At 42.3% G+C, this 24,530-nt stretch overlaps 2 protein-coding genes across 2 annotated transcripts; one reads left to right on the top strand and one right to left on the bottom strand.

Moving 5' to 3' along the window:
• Positions 1–840: 840 nt before the first annotated feature.
• On the bottom strand, positions 841–8,682 carry LOC119740113. Its single transcript, XM_038215313.1, has 8 exons — positions 8,320–8,682; positions 6,451–6,516; positions 5,668–5,919; positions 5,212–5,355; positions 4,596–4,695; positions 3,482–3,628; positions 2,185–2,246; positions 841–1,653 (listed from the first exon to the last, which is right to left on the bottom strand). The coding sequence occupies exons 1-8, from the start codon at positions 8,533–8,535 to the stop codon at positions 1,141–1,143; spliced, it is 1,500 nt and encodes a 499-aa protein (XP_038071241.1). The 5' UTR covers positions 8,536–8,682; the 3' UTR covers positions 841–1,140.
• Positions 8,683–10,126: 1,444 nt separating this feature from the next.
• On the top strand, positions 10,127–21,402 carry LOC119739899 (uncharacterized protein C2orf42-like). Its single transcript, XM_038215025.1, is given in 8 exon segments — positions 10,127–10,279; positions 11,927–12,783; positions 13,539–13,652; positions 14,737–14,846; positions 14,849–14,948; positions 16,039–16,247; positions 18,161–18,320; positions 19,121–21,402. Coding segments are annotated over 7 exon segments (1,719 nt in total). The 5' UTR covers positions 10,127–10,279; positions 11,927–11,951; the 3' UTR covers positions 19,315–21,402.
• Positions 21,403–24,530: the final 3,128 nt, after the last annotated feature.

Here is a 24,530-nt window from a genome sequence, read left to right as displayed (position 1 = left end):
CTACCCCTGCATAACGTGCCTGTGCCCCCCCCCCCTCCCCACCCCTGCACCTCCCCCTGCACCACCCCCTCCCAACTTCAAAAATCCTGGCTACGCCCCTGGTTAACTGGTTAACATGGTTAGAAAATAACATGAGATTAATCATTTTGCATGGCATGATATATATAGTGGTTTCAAAGGCAAAGTGCAAGGAGCAAACTGTGCATCAAAAATCAATCTTTTGATATGCACATTCTGGGTATGGACGACAAAGTGACCAGGTCATTTGCCAGGGGGAAAAAAAGAGAAATTTAAATTCCCTTCAGCCTGTTTTTTTTACATTCCTACAAAGTCATCAATAGTAGTATCCACTACTCTAGACGAGCACAATGCTTGCGCCATTGAAGGGGGCCTTCATGATAGAGTTGGTAGCCTGCTCAGACTGGAACCAGCCGGCCAACCCCAGTTGTGGAATGGCAAGAGCCCTGCATTAGAGGGCGAGTTGAGGGGTCGAGTTCACCCTGATAAGTGTATGACACTTTCCTCTCGCTGTTTTTTTTTTACTCTTTGAGGAAGCCCCTAGCCTTCAGTGCCTGTGAGATATGTTGGTTGAAGGTGGTACTCACTTTTAACCCTAACTTTCTAGGCATACAGCCTCAATCCTGCAAAATCCTCCGTTATTTCTTGAATGTGGTCCTTGGAGGGGTGACCACTGCCTCAATCCTGCAAAATCCTCCAGCAATCACTGTCAATTATGTTGAGGCAGAGCCAGTGACATCCTGGAGCAGTGCGGAGGATTTCAAGTATAACATAGGCCTAAATTTATGCATGGCTGAGCATAAACAACACAAGGTCCGGCCCAAGACCTTGACACGGTGCATCCTTCAAAATCAGCCACACACTTTTGCCATATAGCCTCAATCCTGCAAAATCCTCCATTTTGCAAAGAGGATTTTAGAGGGTTTGGGAAGGTTAGGGTAGAATGACTGGTCCTTGATCATGAAGTGTAATACCACCTGAACACCGGGAACTGAAGAGAATCCAAAACGTTGATCGCTGATATGACAATTGTGCTTCTACATAATGGCTCTGGTAACATCCACCAAGTTTTCAGACTATGAGTTGCTATTTTAGTAAGGAGGCCGTTTCCGGCTTAACATTTCATGTCTTATCATCCTCATAATCATCATCATCGGAATAGTCTGTCGAGCTTTCCGTAGGCTCCCCAAGGGCTATTTTTTGTTGCCAGGGCCACCTTCTGCTTGGAAACGGCAGCAGGACAATCACCGCGTTCTCCTTGGGCTGAATGACCTCAATGTTCTCAAACGGCCCGAAGTCCCGGAGCCTGAAGATCAGCCCCAGGCTGGTGAAGACGGCAATCTCGGGCAGCTCCGAGGCCAGCGTCCGGGCCCAGGCGTACTCCGTCAGGAACGTGGACATGGTGACCACCACGGCGAAGACGATGGTGTAGATGGCGCAGACCAGCCGCAGCCGGACGAAGATGTTGCGCTTCTCCGCCAGCTGCTTCAGGATGCTGACGCCGCGGAAGCGCAGACGCTTCTCCTGGATGTAGCGCATGCTGCGCAGAAGCTGGCGCGTCAGGTAGTCCAGATTGTAGGAGCACCACTTGAGGGCGCGGTAGATGACAAAGATGATGCTACATACGGCAAATGCCTAGTAACCGAAAGAGGAAAAAAGGGCAAACTGTCATCTCTCACAGGAAAACATATCCATGCTCTGCTGAAAACTTCTGTTTAATTTCTCCAAGCACACTTAAACTTAAGTATGGGAGATGACATTTTTTGAATGAAAGAAAATAAAAATGAAATCTGCACTCTATTGGTCTTCCAAAAATCTTGTTTATCAAAAATCTTGTTACTTTTGTCAATGTAATCAGATTGATACAAATTAATACTGTTGTAATTGTGAGAAATACAGTGTTCAAACAAATTAGGAAAGAATATTGCATCCTGATACAAAACACGGGACAGAAACATCTTCTTAAGATCCAAGAATCAGGACCAAAAACGCATTGAATTTCATTTGACAGAATCCAAAACAGGTAAAAATGGTGACCCATATAACAAGTTATCTAACAAGTTATCAATTATTTATGAAGTTATCTCAAAGCGTGCCTTCAATTCAATAATGACCTGTCTTTCCAAACTGATAAGCCAACTGAATGAAACACACATCTGTACTTACCATAAAGTAATTATGCACCCAGATGACACATATCGAGGAACCAAGGAACACAAGGAATAATACTGCAATAGACAAATTCAGAGTCACGTTATTAGGGAAATGGTTTAGCCTCCTTTTTTGGGGTTACAATTATTTAGTGCTTACAGTCATGTCACCAGCGTATTGATTGCCCGTTGAAAAATATAATTTATGTCCCAATACATTTGGTGACAGGGCATCCTTGCCGGAAAAACTGACAGCATTCCCCCCCCCCCCCCCAACCACCCGACCTCAGTAAAATAAAAAAGCAGGGGAGGGGGGAGTGGGGTGATAGCACTAGACACCATCTTCCTATATAATAGGGGTTGTGGCTGAAAGCTGATGAACATGGATGCTATCGGACAATAGGTGGCGCTATTCATCCCGGCACATTTGCCGACAGGCACATGATTTTGCCGACAGCAGGACAATTTTGCCAACAAATACGACTCGGGAGGATTTCACGACCCCAATTGTGCATTCAAATCCATTTTCGACGTCCCAATTTTACTCTGCAGCATTCCGATTTTGCTTTTAAAATCTCTAGCCCGTTGCAGTCTGCCACTCTGCAACCCCCCCCCCCCCCTGTTACACCTGTGCTTAAAATATGTACCAGCAAAACAAATCACTGCTGCGTTGGATATATTTTACAACAATGGTATGTGGATTTCTTGTGAGCTAGACATTCGAAATATGCGAGGCGTTCTGGAAAAATGAGACGGACCTGGACAGATTTAGAAATGAGGGTTTGCCGGTACTAGGAAAGGGAATAACGTCTCTTTGCAATAATTTTGGGTGCACTTCAATTAGACAATCCATTGACAAGATATGGCTGTTTAAAGTTAGCATAATATTGACATGTCAAAAAAAATGCCTTTAAAGTTTGGACTATTTTGTAGTCATGAATGTGAAAGAATGTCAATAGTTTTTCCTTAAAACACTTTTATTCCACAGCTGTTTTAATACTTCTTCTTTTAAATATGTGTATTAGGCATATCAAAGATCACAACTATCAATGTAAAAAGTGAAAAAAATCACCCCCTCCCCCTTCGTTTTTTGTTTGCATTTTCTCCACTACGGTCTGTGCCTACATAGTTGCATCTCATTTTACCAGAAGGCCTGACATATGGTTACAGTAAACAATCAAAACCACACAAGTTCGCAATCTCCGGATTATAATTTGTACATCAATGTGTACATAATGTCACATCCTTAAAACATTTCATAGAATGTTCTTGGCGGTATACAGTATTTGCACATTACTCTGCAGCATATTCACCTGGTATGAGTACGCAGCGTATATTCCTGATTAGCGGTCTGAGCACACACCAGCCTTCCGCAGCCAGCATCATACTCATGAACAGCATGGCAATCTCGGTGCTCTGCACCATGTCTTGACACATCTGGAGTGATACATTCTCATATCCTACAAAACCAATCAAAGACAACACCAGGCATCATTGACAGAAAATGTGCTCTTTTTACAGTCATCTGACGTCATATAAGATGGGCAATGCCCCTGCCGCTTCTTAGATTTCATTGGTAGCTTTTAAACATAATATGCATGTTCCTTTATTCTAAGTAGTCTGAACCACTTCGGGATGGGTTTATTTTTGCCGAAAATTTTGAAATTTTCAAAAGGCAAAATTTCCCACCCAACTTCTGAGTTACAGCTAAACGCCACAAATACTGATTCGCAAGAGTCATTTCAACAGTATTTGTACGATATTTCTTGCTGAAACCTCATATGTTTCAATACTCCGGGGTGTGCACTGGAGCGTAAATTGTACCACAATATGCCGTGCACAACGGTCAGCACACGGTCCGCCTCATAACAGATTACACAGACTTTGTGTGTGTGTACAAAAGGCACGGGGGATTAGTGTGTTTAGACGTCACCTGAAGGCGAGTCGAGGCAATCTTGATGTCTTAATCTGTCAACCGTGCCTGTGTACAAAAAATGCCAGTTATCACGGCCTCCGGCGTGAACTGGTTCAATAAAGCCCAAAGTCAATAAGCCCTGGCCAATGGTATTTCGACCAATCACAGCCGTAATCAATGTCTGACATGTGTCCACAAAAGTTGACATGCGTGTAATGTCCATGCTATGTCCAACTTTCGAAACCAAAATATAGATTTCTATTAAATTGATATTTTCTACAAGTCAAAAGTCATTCACTTTTGAATGAGAAAACAAAACCAAAAGGATCCATCCACATTTTAGTTATGGAATAATTACAAGTTTCCAATTGATTACGGCCTGATAATAACTTGTTTCTCACAGGGTAGTCTGGCTCCCCTCCCCAAATAAGAAAAACAAAGTTTATTTTTGTAAAAAAAAAACATCAAGTGCATCTTGAGGTTGTGTCCTTTGACAAGGGAAAATAATCTACCTGTAGCTGCGACAACTTCCCAATTCACGAGCGTCAATGTCAACAGGAGGAACTTGAATGATGGGGCAACGAAGAGTAACTTGTGAAGGTGGTTGGAATACTGTGTGAATAGAATATAATGAGTAAATTAAAAAATAGAGATTTCATTTTTCGGAGTTATGGGGCAAAAAGAGTAAGATAAAGTAGGAATTTCAAGAAATAAGCAAGAAAAGTAGGAGCAAGGTAAAAAAAAATAGGAAAAAGTTGGAAAAGTAGGAATCCTTGAAAGCCTGTGATATATGCACATGCACAGCTGGAATACCTGATTGTAGTTGACTTTTTATTGACTAGTGAGGTCTAGACAGCTCTGTGGAATATCGTTCATTTGAGGCCCTATGGCTACATACCCATGGGCGTCGCGAGGGGGGGGGGCAAGGGGGCACTTGCCCCCCCCCCCCCTGGAAAAGCAAAAAAAAAAAAAAAGGAAGAAAAAAAAAAAAAAAAAAAAGAGGCGCGAAGACAAAGTGGTGTAAATTTAATGAGTTGGGGGGGGGGCAAAATGTCCCTGCCCCCCTCTAAAACTGATAAATCGAGAATGTGTTGAGAAATACAAGCATTTTTTGGCAAATGTACATACCTGTCTGAACTTGAGCCAATTGGCAATCCAGAGGGCAAGCAGGATGACCCACAACATCAGCAGCACCTTGTAGATTGGCAGCAGGGCCCCCTCATCCTGGCTCAGGTGGCTCCGCCCATTGCTATTCATCAACACCAGTCTCCCCTGAATGAAAAGACAAGATTGACATAGTCCTATGAATGAATAGAGGGAGTCGTTAAGCCCCTCCCCTCAAATTACTTTTAACCAATCACAACCAGGCTAGCAGATGAACACAGTGGGTACATGTACGTGGTAGACCTTGGTAGCCTATGGCCTCCGTGCACAAGTACCCCCTCAACTTTCAATAATATTGAAATGGATGAAAAGACCTGGATGCCACAAGTTTGTGCACAATTACCGGTATGGATGCACTCGAGGCCGACTCAAGATAGCTCCCTAATCATTTAACATAGCTCTATGGCCTGTAGCAATCACCTTGCACTGAGCCTCAGCAACCCTAGTCCTGGTCTTATTGGGCACCTCCCGCGGACACTGCAGCATTAGGAACCTCAGGAACGCGTCCCTGTGGAAGCTGTGGTGGGCCCTCCAGTAGTTGCCATGCTGCGACGGGGCGAAGGGCTCCATGGGTATGGCCTGGCACAGCATGGTGAAGTTCTTCTCAGCCCCTTGTGGGTACTGGAGCTTCTGACAGGCCTGGTTCAGACCGGTGCGGCCCACTTCCACAATCTACGCACAGATGGAGAAAGATGGTTCACAGATTTTGATGGTGTTTCAATACCTTGAATCGTGTACAATCGTGTCACACATTATTATCCCTTGATTTGACCAGATCTTTCGCACTCCACCTGGTGGTTTTTGGAATTTGCAGGACTGAAGAAGCGAATGCAGTACCAGTCAACTGCAAGACAGACCCCAGACTGGGACCTCGAGTGCAGAAAAACATGCAAAATAAAATCAGGCCAGCTTTACTCACTTTCTAGTTGACAAAATTCCTCAAAAAATTCATGAGGCAAAGACAAGATCTTCAGTATTTCAAAAGCCAAGTTTGAAGTCTCACTTCAATTTTTAAGAAGACTCTTCCTCAACATTTTGCATCTGACCATGCTGACAGTGAAGCCAAGTGGTTCAGTGAAGCCTAAGACTAGGCTGGTAAATGTCCCACTTTTTGAAAAGATTGACCCTTTACTCAAAGTCTTCCCTAGTCACACTCCTTGTTAGTTTGCTTAAAATGCCACCTACCACAGTCAAATGTCATACCTCTCTTTTCTCTAATGCTGTGCATCCAAGAAGCCACAAATTGGGGGTTGGGATCTCTGAGTTTTTCTGAAAGATAATAAAAAGGAAAATGAGAGTCTTTACACTCGGAACTTTTATTCCAGCTTGCGTCATTGAATGACACAATTAAGACGACGAATGCTGTGCAATAACAAAACATACAAGTTTTAGTAGGAAAATAGACATTGAACATCGGCTAATTCTTGTACAGATCTGGAGAAATGGTTAGTACATGTGTAGAAGTCACTGTAAGTAAGATGACAGATAAAAAAGAGGAAAACTGTGAGACCTTTGGGAAAATTATAGCAACGTTGAAAAAAATCCATGTCTCATCAGACATGTGCCTTTTGACAGATGCAAGCCCCATTCTATGGCCACACACTAGACTAAACTCTGTGACACAGTCTGTGTGTGACATAGATTTGAATATCGTAGCCAAACCTGTCTGATTTATAAAGCTTAATAAAGTCTAGGTCTTCTGCGGTTGAGAATATGTCGGCACAAACACTAGCCATATAGCACTGAAAATTTGTATCGTTAATGTGCTGCCGTAAATTTGCAACCTAACCCCCCCCCCTTTAAAAATATATATAATACTGGATGGCTTTGAGGGGGATACAAGAATATATTGCATGAGCTATAAAAATATTGCACGAGTCGAAGACGAATGCCATATTGTTATAGCGAGTGCATTATATTCTTGTGTTCCATGAACAAAAAGCCATCCAATATTATCAGACTGACTTGATCCGTAAGAAATAAATTTCAGGACACTGTCTTCCACTGGGCGAGTAACTCGATTACCCAAGTACTAGCGATTCGTTTATGCTACTCGTTCTACTCGTGGTTTTTCATCTACTCGAGTACTCGTCCTGGCTCCAGTAGAAGCAGGCAAAAGCATTCGTAAGCATAGGGTTTAGGGTTCACGGCTTAATACGTCTCCTGCAAACACGGAGTCAGTACTTCCACATCTCCCTCCTTGGGATTCATTTGTCCACCCAAAAAAATAAAAATTCAAGTAAATGACCCAAAATGTCGAACAGTAAGGATATCTCAGCGCTGAAGAATGTGGTGTGACTTGCACGCTATTTGCTTGTAAGTTACTTCACGTCGTACTAACGTATATCTTATTTTCTGCTTTTATGGGAATTCGGTTAACTACTTGCGAGTACTGGACTACTGGTGAATAATTTCTTTGTGAGTACTCGAGTAGAAAAATCCACTATTCGCCCAGTCCTAACACTGTCTTTATTTGTCAAGTTTCGTGGAATTATTCTTCACTTACCGAAGCAACTTTTGCGCCACTCGAAGCTGCATTGTGGTTTTTGACAACAGTGCGCGTATACCTAGTCCGGAAATTTGGGACTCTCTATACTGCATGTACCCTGCTGCGCGCTGCGTCCGCGTGTGCCAGTAGACTACCGCGCGCTACGCTTGACTGCACTGGTTGACAACGATGAGTCTCTACACTCTTGATTATGCGGGAAACAGCAAAAATGCCCAGATGAGGACAATATCAAAAACAACACTGAAGTCATCTGGGTACTTTAACTGACAATGACATATTGATAATATTGCAGTCTTTACGGAAGCACACAATACGCTGATTTATTTTTATCACTGGAAACCTAGCTGGAGTTACCCAGCCCTAAATTTTATCATTGGGTTGTCATTTCGACAACCCAATGATAAAATTTAGAGCTGGGTAATTCCAGCTACTGGAAGCCTGATATAATAAATAGTAAATAACAACTTGTAATACTCGTTCAATCTTTTTTTTTTAATGTAAAACGAGACAAAAAATCTATTAAGATCAGAATAAAATAAAGCAACATAAACAGCGGTCCTTACGTGTGTTGTTGGTTCACACTCGAGCTCAAAATCCAGCAAACCCTCTCTTCCGAAACCGAAATTTTTGTCCTCAAGGACGCCTCCGGGGAAGACCAACACAGCATCTGTCTGTCCGTACAGTAATCTCGCGTTGGGTTCATAGATCCTGCATTCGGCCCCGAAAAGATGGCAAAATAACAGGCTAAAGGAAAGCACGATCTCTCTGAAGGTCACCATGGCTGTTCGTCTGGTACTAAAGATTTAAGCCTGGTCGGAAAAAGTACAAAATGGTACAAAGTACGCCTCTTGTTTACAACATTATGCTTGTATTTTGTGTGCGTATGTGACAACAAGCAGGCAGACATGATCGCATGACATTTCCCGGTCCCATGAAGGCAATATGCAAAGTGCTATTTAAAGCTGTCATGTCAGACAGCTTGGAATGTTCCATTGCACACTGGGGGAACTTCTTTTAATCTCGCTATTGAAGACACGGTAATCTAGATTATTGTTGAACCTGATCTTTTGTTTTTCTTTCCAAATATTGACATCAGTTTTCGAAACCCAGTGTTTCTGGGTTGCATCATGGTGGTAGTAAAAGCTGGCCAGTTAAAATTCTTTGATATTTTTTTTTTGGGGGGGGGGGGAGGCCGAGGTGGTTTGGTTGTTGTTTGGCATTGAATGTTTGATGGTAAATACATGTGCTGGCTTACTTATCACTATTTTGTTCTTTTAAATACGCTTTCTCGCCAATATTAGTCAACAATGACAATGTCAAATTTGTATTAGGGGGGGGGGGGGCCAGCGGCGTCACCAGACTTTTCAGTCTGGGGGGGCACAGGGGGGGGGCACCAGCATTTGATGGGGGGCACTTAGGTGGATACGGATCGCCGTCCTGGGGGAGGGGTCTAAGGGGAGGGGGTGCCCCCTCCCCTTTGGAAAATTTTCACATACGGAGAATGGGCTAGATGCAAAATGGTGCCACATTTGATCAAGGGCGGATCCAGAACACAATTTTTGGGGGGGCCAAAAAAATTTTGGTCCCCCAAAAAAGTGGTTTCCCCAAAAATTTTTGGATTCTAGATGCTCTGTGGTGCGATCTGAGGCAATTTCTGACCACTTTAACCAATGTTTTTTTTGAGGAAAAGATGGTGGTGTACTCATTGCCTGCCTTTATTGCGATGTCACATAAAAAAAAAAAAATTGGTTTCGTTTGGGGGGGGGGCCATGGCCCCCTTTGGCCCCCCCCCCCCCTGGATCTGCCCTTGCATTTGATGCTAAATTCGATCTGAAGATATCTCCAGAAATTGCTATTTAACCAACTCAGATGATGGGAGTTGAATATAACAAAATATATATATATTTTTTTACCAACCCAAATCTCAGATGGGGGGGCACTCGGGGGGGCACTAGGTTTTCCAGGGGGGGCACGTGCCCCCCCTGGCCCCCCCTTGGCGACGCCACTGGGGGGGGCAGCCGGGTTTTGGGCGGGGGGGGGGGCAGCTGGATCGAGTTTTTGTACAAGTAAATGTTTGTCTTCTCCCCTTTAATTTTTTTCTTGGGGGGGGGGCTTGAGGTTGGTTGAAACAATTATGTATGTGTTTATAGCTCCATGGTATAAACAAATGTGGTAATGAAATTTACTTCTTCCGTGTTGATTGGTGATGCGTTGCAAGATCTTGAGCTTTTTTGGCTGATTTCCCGCTAACCTTTTTTAAGCATAAAAAGCGGCTCTGTGAACTTTGTGTAAACATTAATTTTTGGGTACCCAATTGAAATTGACGTCAGAAATCAAGGGTAGCATGTGACGAAAATTGACCAATCAAATTCTGCGTTTTTACCGCTGTCGTCGCGCTATTTCTTACCAACATGGCGGCGATGTGAGGACCAAAACTCGAATCAGTGACTCAAAATATGTAATTATTCGTTTGATTTAGGGTATGGTGTACGCACGTTTCATGCCGAAGTATTGATTAAGAAGGTATATATGGTGTGAGTCTATTTTTAAGTTGCTCTCTGTTTGTTAGATGTTAAATTTTTACCTCCGTTACTTCTTTCATGCGCTGAAGGAACGGAAACTGGCCGGCTAAGGCTTTGGATAAAATACGTGCTGCATGCTGGCACCTTGACTTAGTGCAGAAAAAAGCGTGCAAAACTAATTCACTTCAGGCTAACTTTACTCACTCTTCAGAGGACAAATTTCTCCAAAAATTTCATAAAGTAAAGACAAGGTCCTAAGTACTTCACCAGCGAAGTTTGAAGTCTCAATTCAATTTTTAAAGGAGACTTTTTGTTTATTTTGCACGTAAAATTAAGATAATAAATTAAATCTAAAAATTAATGTGGCCTGACGTTGCGAACTTAGCAAGTTCTTCTTCAGAGGCTAAATTAAAATAAAAGAACCGGTCACTGCCGGTTGGGAAAGATATCCATAGGCCCTACCGTACGTGGACATCACTTGTCACCCAAATGAGGCTGGTCTGAAAATTGCCAAATGTTTTCTCAGGAAATGCTTCAAAAAAGTTCAATATGTTCCCTGCTAAATTTGTCTTTTTTAGGACATACACTTTCTGATGGCTGGTCACTGCAGGGAAAAATGAGTGAATGTGTGGCCAGGTATGGGAATCTTTCCACAGGTTTTTTCGTGTGCCACTGCCACTTTATTTTCTTGTAAAGTCCAATAAAATAAATGTGGTTCAAATACTGGACTTTCTCTATATTGAGAGCCACACACCAATTAGGTGTTTCACAGTAATATGCGTCATCTTGCCCGCAGGGCAATTTTACACGCATTGCTGTGTACGCATCGTCATTGGAAAGTTTTGGCGCTTCCAAATCATCATGTGTTCTTTTTGCCCCGCGAACAAGATGGCGCACATTACCGTGAAACACCTTATTACGCAGGCATTGATGTGCGGAAAAATTATGTCAAGGAAATCAAAATCAGGACTGTTGATATTCACTATAGAAGATACTCTCCTGGTTAATAAGTGGGGGAAAACAATTAATTACGTACCGCTAGATGTCCAGTTAAGTAGTTAGGCCTATCTTGTAATTTTCAGGCACAATTAGCAGAGAGTTTGTCGAAAAATGAATGCAATATTTTTCTGGAGGTCAAGGCGCATTCTCCTTGGACCTTTTGATTTTTCTTGGATATTTACCAGATGAGTAGTTACCATAGCAAATATCAAGTTTAAAACAATCTTAATTTCAAACGCTTGAAACACAACTTCTCAGGATATTTACTAGCATTCATTGGTGTGTGGCTCACAATACCGAGGAAGTCTGGTATTTGAGCAAAAAAAAGGGGGTCACTTCAGGACAAGTCATCCGTTGGGACAACTCAACTTTCAGTGCTGTATGATTTTGAATTTTTTCCCGCTACTGCTTGTGGCCATAAAAGTTTTGGTATCGTTTCATTTTTTTTTTTAATTTTTACTTTATTATATTTCTGCACAGTTCTGCAAAATATCCCGTACCACCATCATGATTGCAGATAAATAATTAAAAAAAAAAAATTAAACATTGGGACTGACAAACATTTTAATCAATCACAAAGATCTGTCACTGTCATCAACCATGGTGTTTTACTTAATAATTTTAATCTGAAGTCTCTTTTTGATTTCAGGTAGGGTTCTGCTAGGTGTGTGAGAATGGCCCTGGCAAATAAAGACAAGTCAACGGTCAAAGCAAAGGAGTTGCTGAAGGACCTTGGCAAACCAACGCTACGCGGCGTGAAGAAATGCCCCAACTGTGGCTTCTACAACGGCATCCGGGGCCTGAGCTGCAAGAACAAGGCCTGCAACATGGTCCTGCGAGGGGCGGGCAGGAAGAAAGGACACAGCGCCGACGCAGTGAAGATCATCACAGGGTCGACGGTCCAGGTGTACTCGGTCAGGCTAAGGGACCGCGGGCCGGACTACAGGGGCTTCGTGGAGCTACCCTTGCACCCATTGATGGACCTCCAGGGTCAGGTCCTGCAAGGAGCCCGCTGCTACGTGGATCTCTGTCAGAAGCCCACGGACGCCACCGCCGCCCCAACAGCTACGGAAATCCTGAACTGTAACCACATCCGACTGGCCCTGGAGAGCGAAACGGAAGCCGTGCCCCTGACGCTCAAGAACTCAGTCCTGAACGGCCTGCCCGTGTCCAACGAAATCAAGCAGGCCATTTGGCTTCTAGCCACGGAAACCACGGGCCCTCTGGTCCAGCGGGTCAGTAAGAACGTCATGGTGGTCAAGTGCAAAGTCCAGCCCAAGAACCCGCTGGGCTTCCTGCATTTTTCCTTCACGGAGAGCCAGCGCAAGAACGGAACCACGGAGCACAAGTTCCAGTGCACCTGTCGGCATTTCAGGAACTACAGGGCCCCGCCTGGGGAAGAACTTCAGCGGCGCTGCGTGCACTTCTACGCCTGCATCTGTGCGTTCGCAAGTGACGACGCTTTAGCCAAAGAATTTGAGTTTTTCATCAATCTGGACGCTGTTGGTAAGATGATAAAAGTCAGGGCCGAATCTACTAAGAAAATATTACTAATAAGAAGCAGAAATATAATATTAATAAACCGTGCTTATCAATCGCATTTCATACAAGGTGCTGTACATGAGTCAATATTACCCCTGCTTATCGGGCCAGTGAAACATTCCAAAGACCATATCGGCTCCTTGGGAAGTTTACAGCTTGATGCTGCCATTTTTGGCACAAAGAGGCTTAAATCAACCACAATATACCATCTCTGCCCTCACGGGTACCCAATTTACTCCTGGGTGGGGAGAAGCAATGAGTGACAAAGTGCCTTGCCCAAGGGCGCTCTTCGACGTTTCCCTCGACTTTTCCCATGCAGTTTTTGCCTAACCTCTTTATTGACAAACTTCAAATTCATTTCAGTAAAATACTGGCACGGTACGTTGAACCTTTGTGAACAATTTCAGTGACATAAAATTCAATTCGAAATTCAAAAACGGTGGAGTCCGGAAATTAGGCACAAAATCACCCAAGTGTTCCTTAATGTGGCATACTTGAACAAATCTCAGAAAATCCCAAGTCAACATTCGAGAATTGTTTGTGCACTTCAAAATGAAATCGGAAAATCATGCCAAAATAAATTTCTCTGTTAACTTTGTAACGGTAAGGTTAACTCAAGATTTATAAACAGAAAATTTAGATCTTGATGAAACTTCGCTTACTGTAAAATTTGAGATGAAACTTTTAGTGGTGTTGATGATGTGCCTTCTTTTTCTCAGTGTCAACAACAACTATGGCCGTACTCAGTGAGCCAGTCCAGCTAGACCAGGTGATTACAGAGGAGAACAACCCTAATTTATTGGTCAAGATACATCGCAAGGATGACATGCTAGGTAAGGAGCATCAAGAACGTGCTGCATTTTTTCATGCGGTTTGAATTTCCCATCTCCCTATCGGTCCATTACGTGCATATCTAATGCCCTGTTCTTGACAATATAAACCCAGTATAAACTCTGTTAGTTTTCTTCCGCACTAACATGTTTATTATTATTTTTTAAAGCTACAGTCCATCATTTGCAGCTATCTAAAAAGTAACCGACATAATTAGTGTTGAAAAACATACTTGGTTGAAAGATAGTAAGGGGACTAAACTCCCTGTGAAATTATTCTTTCTGGCAGGCTGTCATTTTGAAGAAATCAACGAAAGAAGGCCTTTCCAACGATGCTTCTAAAGACGCATCGTTGGAAATTTTCTGTTAGTAGTTCGTTCATTTGTATTCGGCCAAGCGCGCGCAAACATCATTGGATCCACAGAAAGTGTTCGTAATAACGATCGTTCGGTATAGCGACTTTGAACCGCCGGTACCCTCTTTTGACCAATAGTGAAGTTGCATTTCCCACATCCCGCGGCCGCACGAGGAGTCGTCACGAAACTTTAGCAATGGGTGGTTTTCCCTTCTATTCCTTGGGGAAGTTATAGTCATCTATCGCTCTTCAACATATGTGTACAACCGGTAGATTTTCATTGTTAATCTGTGTACTTTTTTCAACAACAACATTCGGTACGTTTTGTACATTAAAACCGGGAGCCAAGGATGATGTTCGGTATAGCCGAATGTTCGGTATAGAGGTGTTCGGTATAGCAGCGTTCCACTGTATGTAAGGGCATTCAAATCCATCGGTGCACAGTATCAGGAAACTTTCAAAAACAGGGTATTTAAAATGTCACCATGTTCTTTTTTTTGGTAACGCGAGTTACTGATAAAAAGCTATTGCCAAACCAACAGAAGTTTACTTTGTGTTTGGCCTTTTTCTTTTGGTAGTTTAGTCACTTAATTTCAAAGGATCTTCTGTGAGAAAAATCCACCGTAAAGGCTTTGACTTTATAGAATAACAGCACAGAAATGACTTCAGACCCCATCTAAATGTAACGTGAGTCACCATGGAATTGCCCATTTTATATACTCACACATACAGCTCAGGCTAGTAGTGCCCTCCTCACGCTACAAGAGAGTGCCGCCTCGCCGGCCAAGAAGCAAGCCACAAAGCGGAATCAGCTGACGCCCTCCACCACCCCCAACAAGGCCCTGCCCCGGCCCAGGAGGGGGAGTTCACCTCTGTCACCTTCATCAAGTGGCTGTCCAGCGTGACGGAGCGCATCAATCAGACCATGCATTACCAGTTTGATGGTGAGTTGCATTAACAGTATTTTAACAGTTTTACAATATTTTAATGATTATTCATTGACACAATAGCTGGTCTGGCCTAGGTCTGGGGGAAAGATTGTTGCATCCTGATGCCACTTTTTTCCACCATATATCATCTCAATGAAGGTCAGTAATCACAAAACTGTGTTCTTGTGGTGTCGAGGCAAAGTGCACTGGGTATACTGGTTCCCGTCACCAAAAATATCAAAGGCAGGGCGTTAGCAGAACAGATGGAAACCAGCTGCACTTGGCCACTATGTCGATGTCATTGACCAATCGATGCACACGTGCTTTTCGAACTTTTGGGGTGTGTGTCCCCACACGTTTGGATTGTTTTTTTTCTGCTACCCCCCCCCCCCCCACCTCAGGCCATGAAAACTCCATAATCCAAGTAATTAAAAAAAATTCCCGCTTACATATTAGTAAGCAAGTACCTAAAATCTAAGTAACTGAATCCTTCAAGATCATCCATTTTACCTGTATCCTTAAAAATCCTCCACTGCGTTTGCTGGCATGCTATCACATAATCAAATTTCAATGCTCTCATGAGTTCATCAGCCAGTGTAATTTATTGAAATCCTCCATTGTTATCCTGTATTGTGGATGGGCAATGCCAAGGCCCTAAATAATAGGAGTGAAGGGGCTGTACAATAAAGAGGTATATGCTAGATGCCTGCCCAAGCATACATGCATAAAGCAAGTAACAGCCTGAATCCTCCAAAATAGTTTTTTTTTTCTCTTTGGTTGCTAAACCAGCCAGAGCCTCAATCCTCCAATTCCATCCAGCCTCAGTTGGGGTCTGCTAACCTGGATCCTCCATTATCCTCCAGAGGCAAAATCCTGTGATGCCCTCCATCCTGCAAAGTCCTCCAGTGCTTTGAGTTTCCAGTGCCCTCAACCCTTCGAAATTCTCCATTATGCTAAGAGGATTTGGGAGGATTTGGGTGTTTACACTATCAATACACTACCAACAGTACCATACACTACCAACAGTTTACACTATCAATCCCAGCCCTATCTTTTACTCATGATGATTTCCTCTTTATTCACCCTCTCCCTCTGTCACATACAGGTCGGCCTGAGCCCTTGGTGTTCCACGTGCCCCAGGTTTTCTTTGATCTCCTGCAGCAGCGAATCGCCAGCGGCGGCAGGAAGAAGCGATTACCGAACGCGACGACGGCGTTCATCCGCAAGGACGCCCTCCCCCTGGGAACGTTCTCCAAGTACATGTGGCACCTGACAAACGTACTACAGGTCAAGCAGATCTTTGACACAGAAGAGGTATTGTAATTCCCCCCAACAAAAAAAATCATGACATTTATTCACAAAAAATGCAAATCCAAGCCTGGTGAGTTTTCAGGTTTATTCTGTAAGGCCAAAAAAAAAAAGTCTCCGGTTTCTGGTATGCGCGCGCGTCGCCGTAGCCATGCGCGTGGGCAAAATGAAAAAGTTTTTTTTTCAATGAAAGATGATGTCTCAAATCCGCCAAACTCACTGGTTTGACTGGAATCCTGCTGCTGCACAATTTTAACGTGTTTGTGGATGGGGTTATGATCGAGAATAAGCTTTATGTGGCCTCTCTGGACTCCCATATAATTGCACTAAGTTTAGTCGGGCACCATTTGCAGTCATCAGCCGACATTTGAGGCAAAAAAAATCAGGGGAAAAAAAAAAAAGCCGCGTCGCTGCACCAATTTTTGGGCAAGCTCCATACCAGAAACCGGAGACTTTTTTTTTGGCCTAAATGACTCTGGCCTAAAAAATAACGTATGGCAGTTTTCTTTTAAATACACAATTTTGTGGAATATATCAGAACTTGTTGCGCAATTTTCCCAAAAAATTTCGGCAAAAGTGGAGTAAACCCTTGCCTACCATACTCTCTAATTCACTTCAAATCACTTCAGTATATTTTACAAAAATTGACTTCCCTATGTTGTTGCTCTGTCCCAGAATAATTATGTGCCACAGTATCATATCTGTACCAAGTACAAGGTCTGTACACCCAACAACAAAAAATATGTCACTAGCCAATATGGCCCACCAGGTCGGCGTTTAACTCTAGTTTCCTTGCCATGAAACGATTGAGAATATTCCTATTTCTCCCTGGATGGGATGCCAGTCCATGGCAGGTTACTCCCCAGCTAATGCTGGTACCCATTTGACCTCCTGGCCGTCCTGGGTGAAGAGAGGCAAGTGTGGTGAAATGGCTTGCCCAAGGACACAACGTCTGGCCAGAGAGCAAGGGTTAAAGCTATAGTCCATCATTTGTAATTAGTGCATTTTGTTCGTTTGAAGCAACAAAAGTGTTCAAAATCTAATGAAGGATACTGAGCAACTAACCTGATGAAGTTTCAGCTAAGCTTCAGCTGTACATTCCGAGAAAAGCAGCATTCTGAGATCTCAATTTCAAATCAAAAGTTACTGAATCATGTTTTGAATTGTTTTGAATTGCAGCTATACGCGGCGTCGCGCACTGATCCGACGAATTATAACAACCGCGCGCGCGTGTGCGTCGTGCCAATACTTGTGCGCGCTGCGCTGAATAACAAAACGAACTACTAATTTAAATTTTCCTACGGTGCTTCTTAAGAATCACCGTTGGAAATGCCTTCTTTCGTTGATTACTTCAAAATGACAGCTTCCCAGAAAGAATAATTTCACAGGGAGTTTAGTTCCCTTACTATCTTTCAACCAAGTTTGTTTTTCAACAGTAATTACGCCAGTTACTTTTCGGATGGCTGCAAATGATGGACTATAGCTTTAAATCATTACAAAAACGCTCCTAGTGGGAAGTCAATATTCAGAGCAATACGTAAAACCCTTTAAAACCCGGCAGGTCAGTTTCAAGTTAAGGGTTATGAAGTGCTAAAGTAACTGCGTCACTTAAAGAGTCTCTGCACAAACCAAAAACAGGAGTGTGGAGAACAGTGAAGTGTGACCGAATCTGCCTGCTTGCCCTGAGCTTAACCACACAAAAGAATTGCGCAGGGATGTGAAGTGTTATTCATACTCCACAGAAGATTACCTCATTGGAATTTGAAGTCTGGGTGCTAACTCTGGGTGCTAACTCTGGGGGCAAAAGTGGTTTTGCAAAACTTGAAGGGTTGTAAAGTGCAGAAGACTCGAGGAGGGTTTCAGTTTCATGAAATCGGCACCAGGTCACAGTGTCCTTTAAATCGTTGTCCTTTGCCCAGGTACCTCTGCAGGTCACTCGTAGCTTTGTGGAGAGCAGCAACGGGAGTTTCACCCTCAACCCTGCCCCACCTCGGCTGGACCAAGACCCCTCCATGTACAGGAAGATCAACGGCCAAGTCCCAATCAAACCGTTTGAGCTGAAGACTTATCTCAAAGTTGGTGAGTAGTCTTGAACAGGTAGCACACGCCTGCATGCCCCATGTCAATAAGTGAGGGCAGAGGTAGTTTATTGTGATGTATTTAAAGCTACAGTCCATCATTTGCAGCTACCCAAAAAGTAACTTACGAAATTATTGTTGAAAAGCATACTCGGTTAAAAGATAGTAATGGCACTAAACTCCCTGTGAAATTTTTCTTTCTGGCATGCTGTCATTTTGTAGAGAAGCAATGAAAGAAGGCCATTTTCAATGATGCGTCAAAGATGCATTGTTAAAAATTTTCATTAGTAGTTCTTTTTTAATTCGGCAAAGCGCGCGCAAGCGTTGACACGACTTACTCACGCGCGGTTGCTATAATTCATCGGTTCAGTGCGTGACATCGCGTAGCTGCAATCGGCTGAATGAGAACGCTGAATTCGGGCGTAATTCAAAACATGACTCGGCAACTTTGATTTTGAAATCAAGATCCTAGAATATTGTGTTTCTCGGAATATACAGCATTCACTGAGCTAAAACTTCATTTGGTTTATAGTTTTTAAGCACCCTTCTTTAGATTTTGAGCACTTTTGTTGCTTCAAACGAACATAATGCACAAAATTACAAATGATGGACTGTACCTTTAAACTGCTTTGCACCGAAATGGCAGCATCAAACTGTATACTCCCCAAGGAGCTTAGATGGTCTTTGGAATGTTTTATGGACACAGTGAGTGGGGGTAATATTGAAGTTAAGCGCTGTGAGAGTCCATTTCGTACTGAAGGAACTGTATTAAAATAATTGTATTTTATAATACCTCCACAGGCCACACCACCCCTGACATGACCGAGCCCACGCCCTTCATCATCGAGTGGATCCCGGACATCCTACCCATCACGCACATCGGGGAGTTGCGCATCAAGTTTGAGTACGGCCACCAGCGCAACGGGCACGCGGAGAAGCGACCGCCGGGAACGCAGACCAGCACGGGCCAACAGACGACCATAACGATACTGTGAAGGGGGCAGTGGTTAGCCTTGGTTCAAGACTGTGTGTGTGTTTGGGGCCCTTAGTGAAATCCAGCCTTTCGGAACTTCGGCGCTCAGACCCGGGGACATTCTGTGCATGCCTCATGCACGTGCATTACATGTAATGGAGACCATTTGCCAAAAAAAGATGTGATTTTGCCGACTCGAAGAACAACAATGCAATAGATCTGAAGCACTTTTTGAGAAAACTGTCAAAATACATTTTTGTCGACGCAAATCAAGTTTCCTTTAAAAGCCCTTCCTTCCAAAATGTTCATTAATTTGTTTTGGTTAGCGTCTTCTTGTGGTATGATCCCAATTTCTCACGCAGGAAAAAACTAATTCCCATTCACTGATATGTAACCAATTGCCAACTAAACTGAATTGGTGGCAGTATTTGAAAAAAGGTGGGTTTTTTTTTTCATGATGGTTAGGTCCAAACCATCTGAGGAAATGATGTTCATTCCTCATTTCTTAAAAATGACAGCATACTAGGGGCATGATTTCACAGGATGCTCAGGACCTAAAAGTAATTTACTTGCGATCAAGTAGGGTATTTTCATTTCGTTTTATTAGTGTTTGCAAATGGTGTCTATCACAGTTAACTAGAAAACAGCGGACATAAGGTATGCTCAGATTGTTGCGGGTCCGAGCGCCAAAGTTCCCAAGAATTGATTTGCATCATTATGATGATAGCACCATCTACCACCACAGCGCTTGAACTTGCCAGGGACTGGCTGCTTTAGGGGCACAAAACCCAAATCTGGTCTTGGAACCAGAACAAGCCGCTGATTGAAGATATTAAGGCTTCGGTCTGAAAGCAGCTGAATTTGAATTTGTTATGTGGGCTTGTGTCTGTCTTACACACACACTGTTCAATGTTACCCACGTTGCTAGAAATGCCAGTAGCAGGCTTTCAAGTATTCCTACTTTTCCTACTTTTTCCTAGTTTTTTTTTACCTTGCTCCTACTTTTCTTTTTGAAATTCTTACTTTTCGTCCCACATCTCTGAAAAATTAAATCTCAAAACAAAAAGCAAAAAGCGACGAGTAAGGTGCCACCTGAAATGCCTCCCAGTGACTGGGTATAGTTTCCAGAATTCAGTGACCACTGGGCCATTTATGCGAAAACACTCCAGAGCTGTAATGTTGACAAAAATGGATGGGAGCTCTCTGATAAGTCGAATGGGTAGTCTATTCATATACCAAGACTACTTGCAAGTGAATGCAATAACAATCAGAGACCGTTGAGCAAATTTGGGGATGTTCCAGTTGGTTTCTTTAGCCTGTGTCACAACAATGGAAGCCTTTATTTTTTTTTAAGGTTGGTTTCGAATATCCGGTTTTCCAAAATGGAAACCAAATAGTAGAATTCAAAGCAAATTTTTTAAAATCGGGATTTAAATCCCACCACTAATTGCAGTGATCTAGGTTATTGCTCTTTTTAGTTTATGCACCGGGATACTGTTGACCGAAAAGGTGAACAAGTACATTCATATTTTATTGTTTTGTCAACTTTTCCCCTTTTTTTGGGGGGGGGGGGGGGAGGGAAGGGGATCCTTTCTTCTAGAATTTGTTATTTCCTGAACCCCCAAAGTGTACACTGGATAAAATTGTTGTGTTGCTTTTTGTTTGTGGGGTGAAGCATTTAGAGTCGCTTTTCACAACTTTAGTTTGGAGAAGTTATGATTCTTTCAAGTCCTACCATATGTATGTGTTGATTTGTGTTTTGGGGTTTAACGTTTGATGTTATCACACCCTCATTTGGGAGAATTTATAACTTTGCATTTTTGGGTGCATGCATTTTTTTTATTTTGAGAGACCAGATGCAATTACTGAACATTTACACCCCAAAAAATGGAATGAAGGAACTTTGATTTCAGTCCTTTTTCAAGAAAAATTAGTCTGGCTTTGTTCTGTCCTGTGATTGGACAAAAATTTGCCTCAATCTGTGGTTTATCCAATGAAATCTCAGTTTTTACTCGAATATGGGAAATAACAGTACAGATGTTGCAGCTGTTTTGGCTGTACCGTTGGGTTTTCTCAAATGAAATCTTCTTATTCATGAAAAAAATAATAATTTATAACAAAAATGTGGAGCTTCTATAGCAACTTTACACTTCGACATCTCGGGATCAGCGCAATCTGGTCTCTACCTTCACAGGTACCCGTTCATACTCCGTGGCAGAGAGAGGCAAATTGTGGTAAAGTGTCTTGCCTAAGAACACAAGCACCATGTTCCCCATCAGGTTTCGAACCCTCGTACCACGGCACATGAGTCAAACACCGTAACCATTGGACCACAGCACTCCAATAAGGATTGCCTCGAAGTTTGTTACCAAAACTGTTGGCAAGAAACTTCCTTTAAATGTGAGTTCTATACAAACATGAACTGCCAATGGAGTGTGTTCTCTTGTTTGTTCATTTTGTAAAAAAAATTAAATATACATAGTAAATTATGATGTGCTTTATAGGCCAGTGAATTGTTGAAACACAGGTGTCCCAAATGTACATGATGTGCTACGTGCTCTCTTTGTTAATATTGTACAGAATGGCAACTTGTATATTTCTCACTGTATATACTGTATGGAGATCCTGAGCGTTTATGTTGAAAAGAAGTTCAATAAAACCTGTTTTTGTTTGCTTGACAATGGATATAGTCACTACATCGCATTTTTGCTAGGACGCAACCTCAATCCGCCAACTGCCTCCATGTAAAAATTGCATACAGCCTCCATCCTGCAAATTCCTCCATTATTTCTTGAATGTGGTCCTTGGAGGGGCGACCACTGCCTCAGTCCTGCAAAATCCTCCAGCAATCACTGTCAATATGTCGAGGCAGAGCCAGTGACATCCTGGAGCAGTGCGGAGGATTTCAAGTATAATGTAGGCCTAAATTTATGCACGGCTGTGCGTAAACAACACGAGGTCCGGCCCAAGACCTTGACACACTGCACCCTCCACAATCACAAAAATATCTACATGTCTCTTCCTGGTTGGTCGGTCGGTTGGTCGGTTGGTAGGTCCGTCCCCGGAAAATTGACCAAAAACAGGCCCCCAAAGTTTCCCATAAGATATAGCTACCAATTGACCAAATATTGACTAAATGCAATGCTGTCGTCAGTAAATGCACTCTTGGCGAAAGTTTTCGGAACATGCCCCTTTGTCTCGATCAATGCACATGCGCGTCTATTTTGCATACAAAGTGAGACATGCCAGAACTGGGCCAGAGCTTATTGTGCACTCGCGCTTGTTTTCACAAATGATCTCAGAAAGCACTTGGCATATAATGCTGATAACGTTACATCTGTGAAGGGCAAAAGATTTATGGGTCATTCTATAAATTTGGGGTCCACTTTTTTCCCTGTCCCCGTAACATCTGACATCTATGATTTTATAATTCTGGATGTCCTTAATGCAGACGTCCTCCAAGAGTGATTATGAACAGCAAACTACCTACCCAACAAATACAAAAATTGTTCAGTACCTTCAATTGTTCAGAAAAGGAATTACAGTGTACTATGCAAAAAAGTAATTTACACATCAACATATTCCAAAGGCAAGATCAATATATACCATTTTTATTATCAAAACGTTCTCGGAAATATACAAATATTACACATTTCAAATCATCGAAGGTCAAATATTTCAGTGACTGATAAGTGATCACCATGGCACGCCAAAAATATCCTCGAATAGTAAAAGGCTATGCTGAAAATCCGCTTAACATTTATCGCTCTGATTAGTGCACTTTGTAAAGCTGCTTAACAAAACTATAGTATAAATGCGTGAAAACAACTCATATTGCCATTTTAAGATTTAAATTATTTGATTCCTTGTATGAAAGCAGCAGTATATAAAGCAATCTTAACAGTAACATCCCACTTGATTTCTTGAAGACCACAGTAGGATAAAGGGCTTAAAGGGGCACTAGGTCCTGAAATCCCCGAAAATTTCATGTTTTGAATTGTTTACTTATCCTATTTCAAACATGCGGTTGAAAGGAAACCAACCTAATGTCTTACCGTTCCCGAGAAAAGACGAAAAAACCCTGGTTGTTTACATCGTACACGACGGAATATGAATACGTTTTTCGTGTCGTTCTCATACAGTGTATGATATACACGTTGTGTGTCTCGGCAATACAGCGGTGACCAATCACCAATGCAAAAAAAATGGTTTCTTCAACGTCTGCAAAAGGCGAACACTTTACGCGTACATGTATGTATGAAATCACAACTAGCATCCAAACGCCTCGAATTTATGGGGTCGCAAAAGTGGACCCCGAAATTCGTTCTCGCACACATAATACAGGAATAACACCAAAAAAACCCAGGTTTTTTTGTGTGGATGTTTCTATCCTAGTTTTAAATGTTCTTTCCGATTAACATAATCTCATTCAAAGCGCGTGTTGTAGCCCAATTGGGCTGTTCCAGGACCTAGTGTCCCTTTAAGAACCTTTACTTTTCTTGCATTTTGCATGTTTCCAATAATAACACTAATAATTAAACGAAGAATCTGCAAAACCTAACCTGTTAAACTTTCAGCTCAGTGGAAACTACGGTTTTTTTTTTTTTTAGAAAACAGTGAAACACCTTGAAAACAATTGTGATCACGAACAACACTTGTGTCTCTAGTACTCTTTATATCCAAAAATCAGTCAACTGACTGATCATTGGTAATTACCTTTATTTCTTGATTTCTTCTAAATGGCAGCAAGCCAGTTGGAATAATTTCACTAATGAAGCTAATTCCACTTATGAAAGCTTGGAAGACACCAGGTTTTTTTATGCCAAAGATTAAAAACAAAGAAAGTAACAGCCAAAATAACCATACCAAATCATGTCAAGTGAATGGAAAGATACCCTTTCGGGGACTTTTTTAGATAATTTTTCACATTGGCAACTTGTTGTGAAATATATATATATCTATAGCCTAAACTATAAACACTTGCTATGTACATAGCGTAATCAGACTAGAACTAAGCATCAATTTTTTTTTTACTTCAGAAAATGTATCCTTAAAATTCGTCTTATTGCCAAAAAAGGTAATCAGAGATACAAATACAATTAAGACAAGTAGCCTCTTTGGTGTGAGAAAAATCATATTAATCTTGGATGATTCAAGAGTCAAGACTGTTGGGGTTAAAGGTAGAGTGTATCATTTGTCATTTGTTCCTTTTTTTTCGTTTGAAGCAACAAAAGTGCT

This window comes from Patiria miniata, unplaced genomic scaffold (assembly GCF_015706575.1).
Source record: "Patiria miniata isolate m_02_andy unplaced genomic scaffold, ASM1570657v1 HiC_scaffold_4, whole genome shotgun sequence".
NCBI classification, from domain to species: domain Eukaryota; kingdom Metazoa; phylum Echinodermata; class Asteroidea; order Valvatida; family Asterinidae; genus Patiria; species Patiria miniata.
The sequence above is the reverse complement of the archived record's forward strand: the minus strand, read 5'-3'. Positions and strand labels throughout refer to the sequence as shown.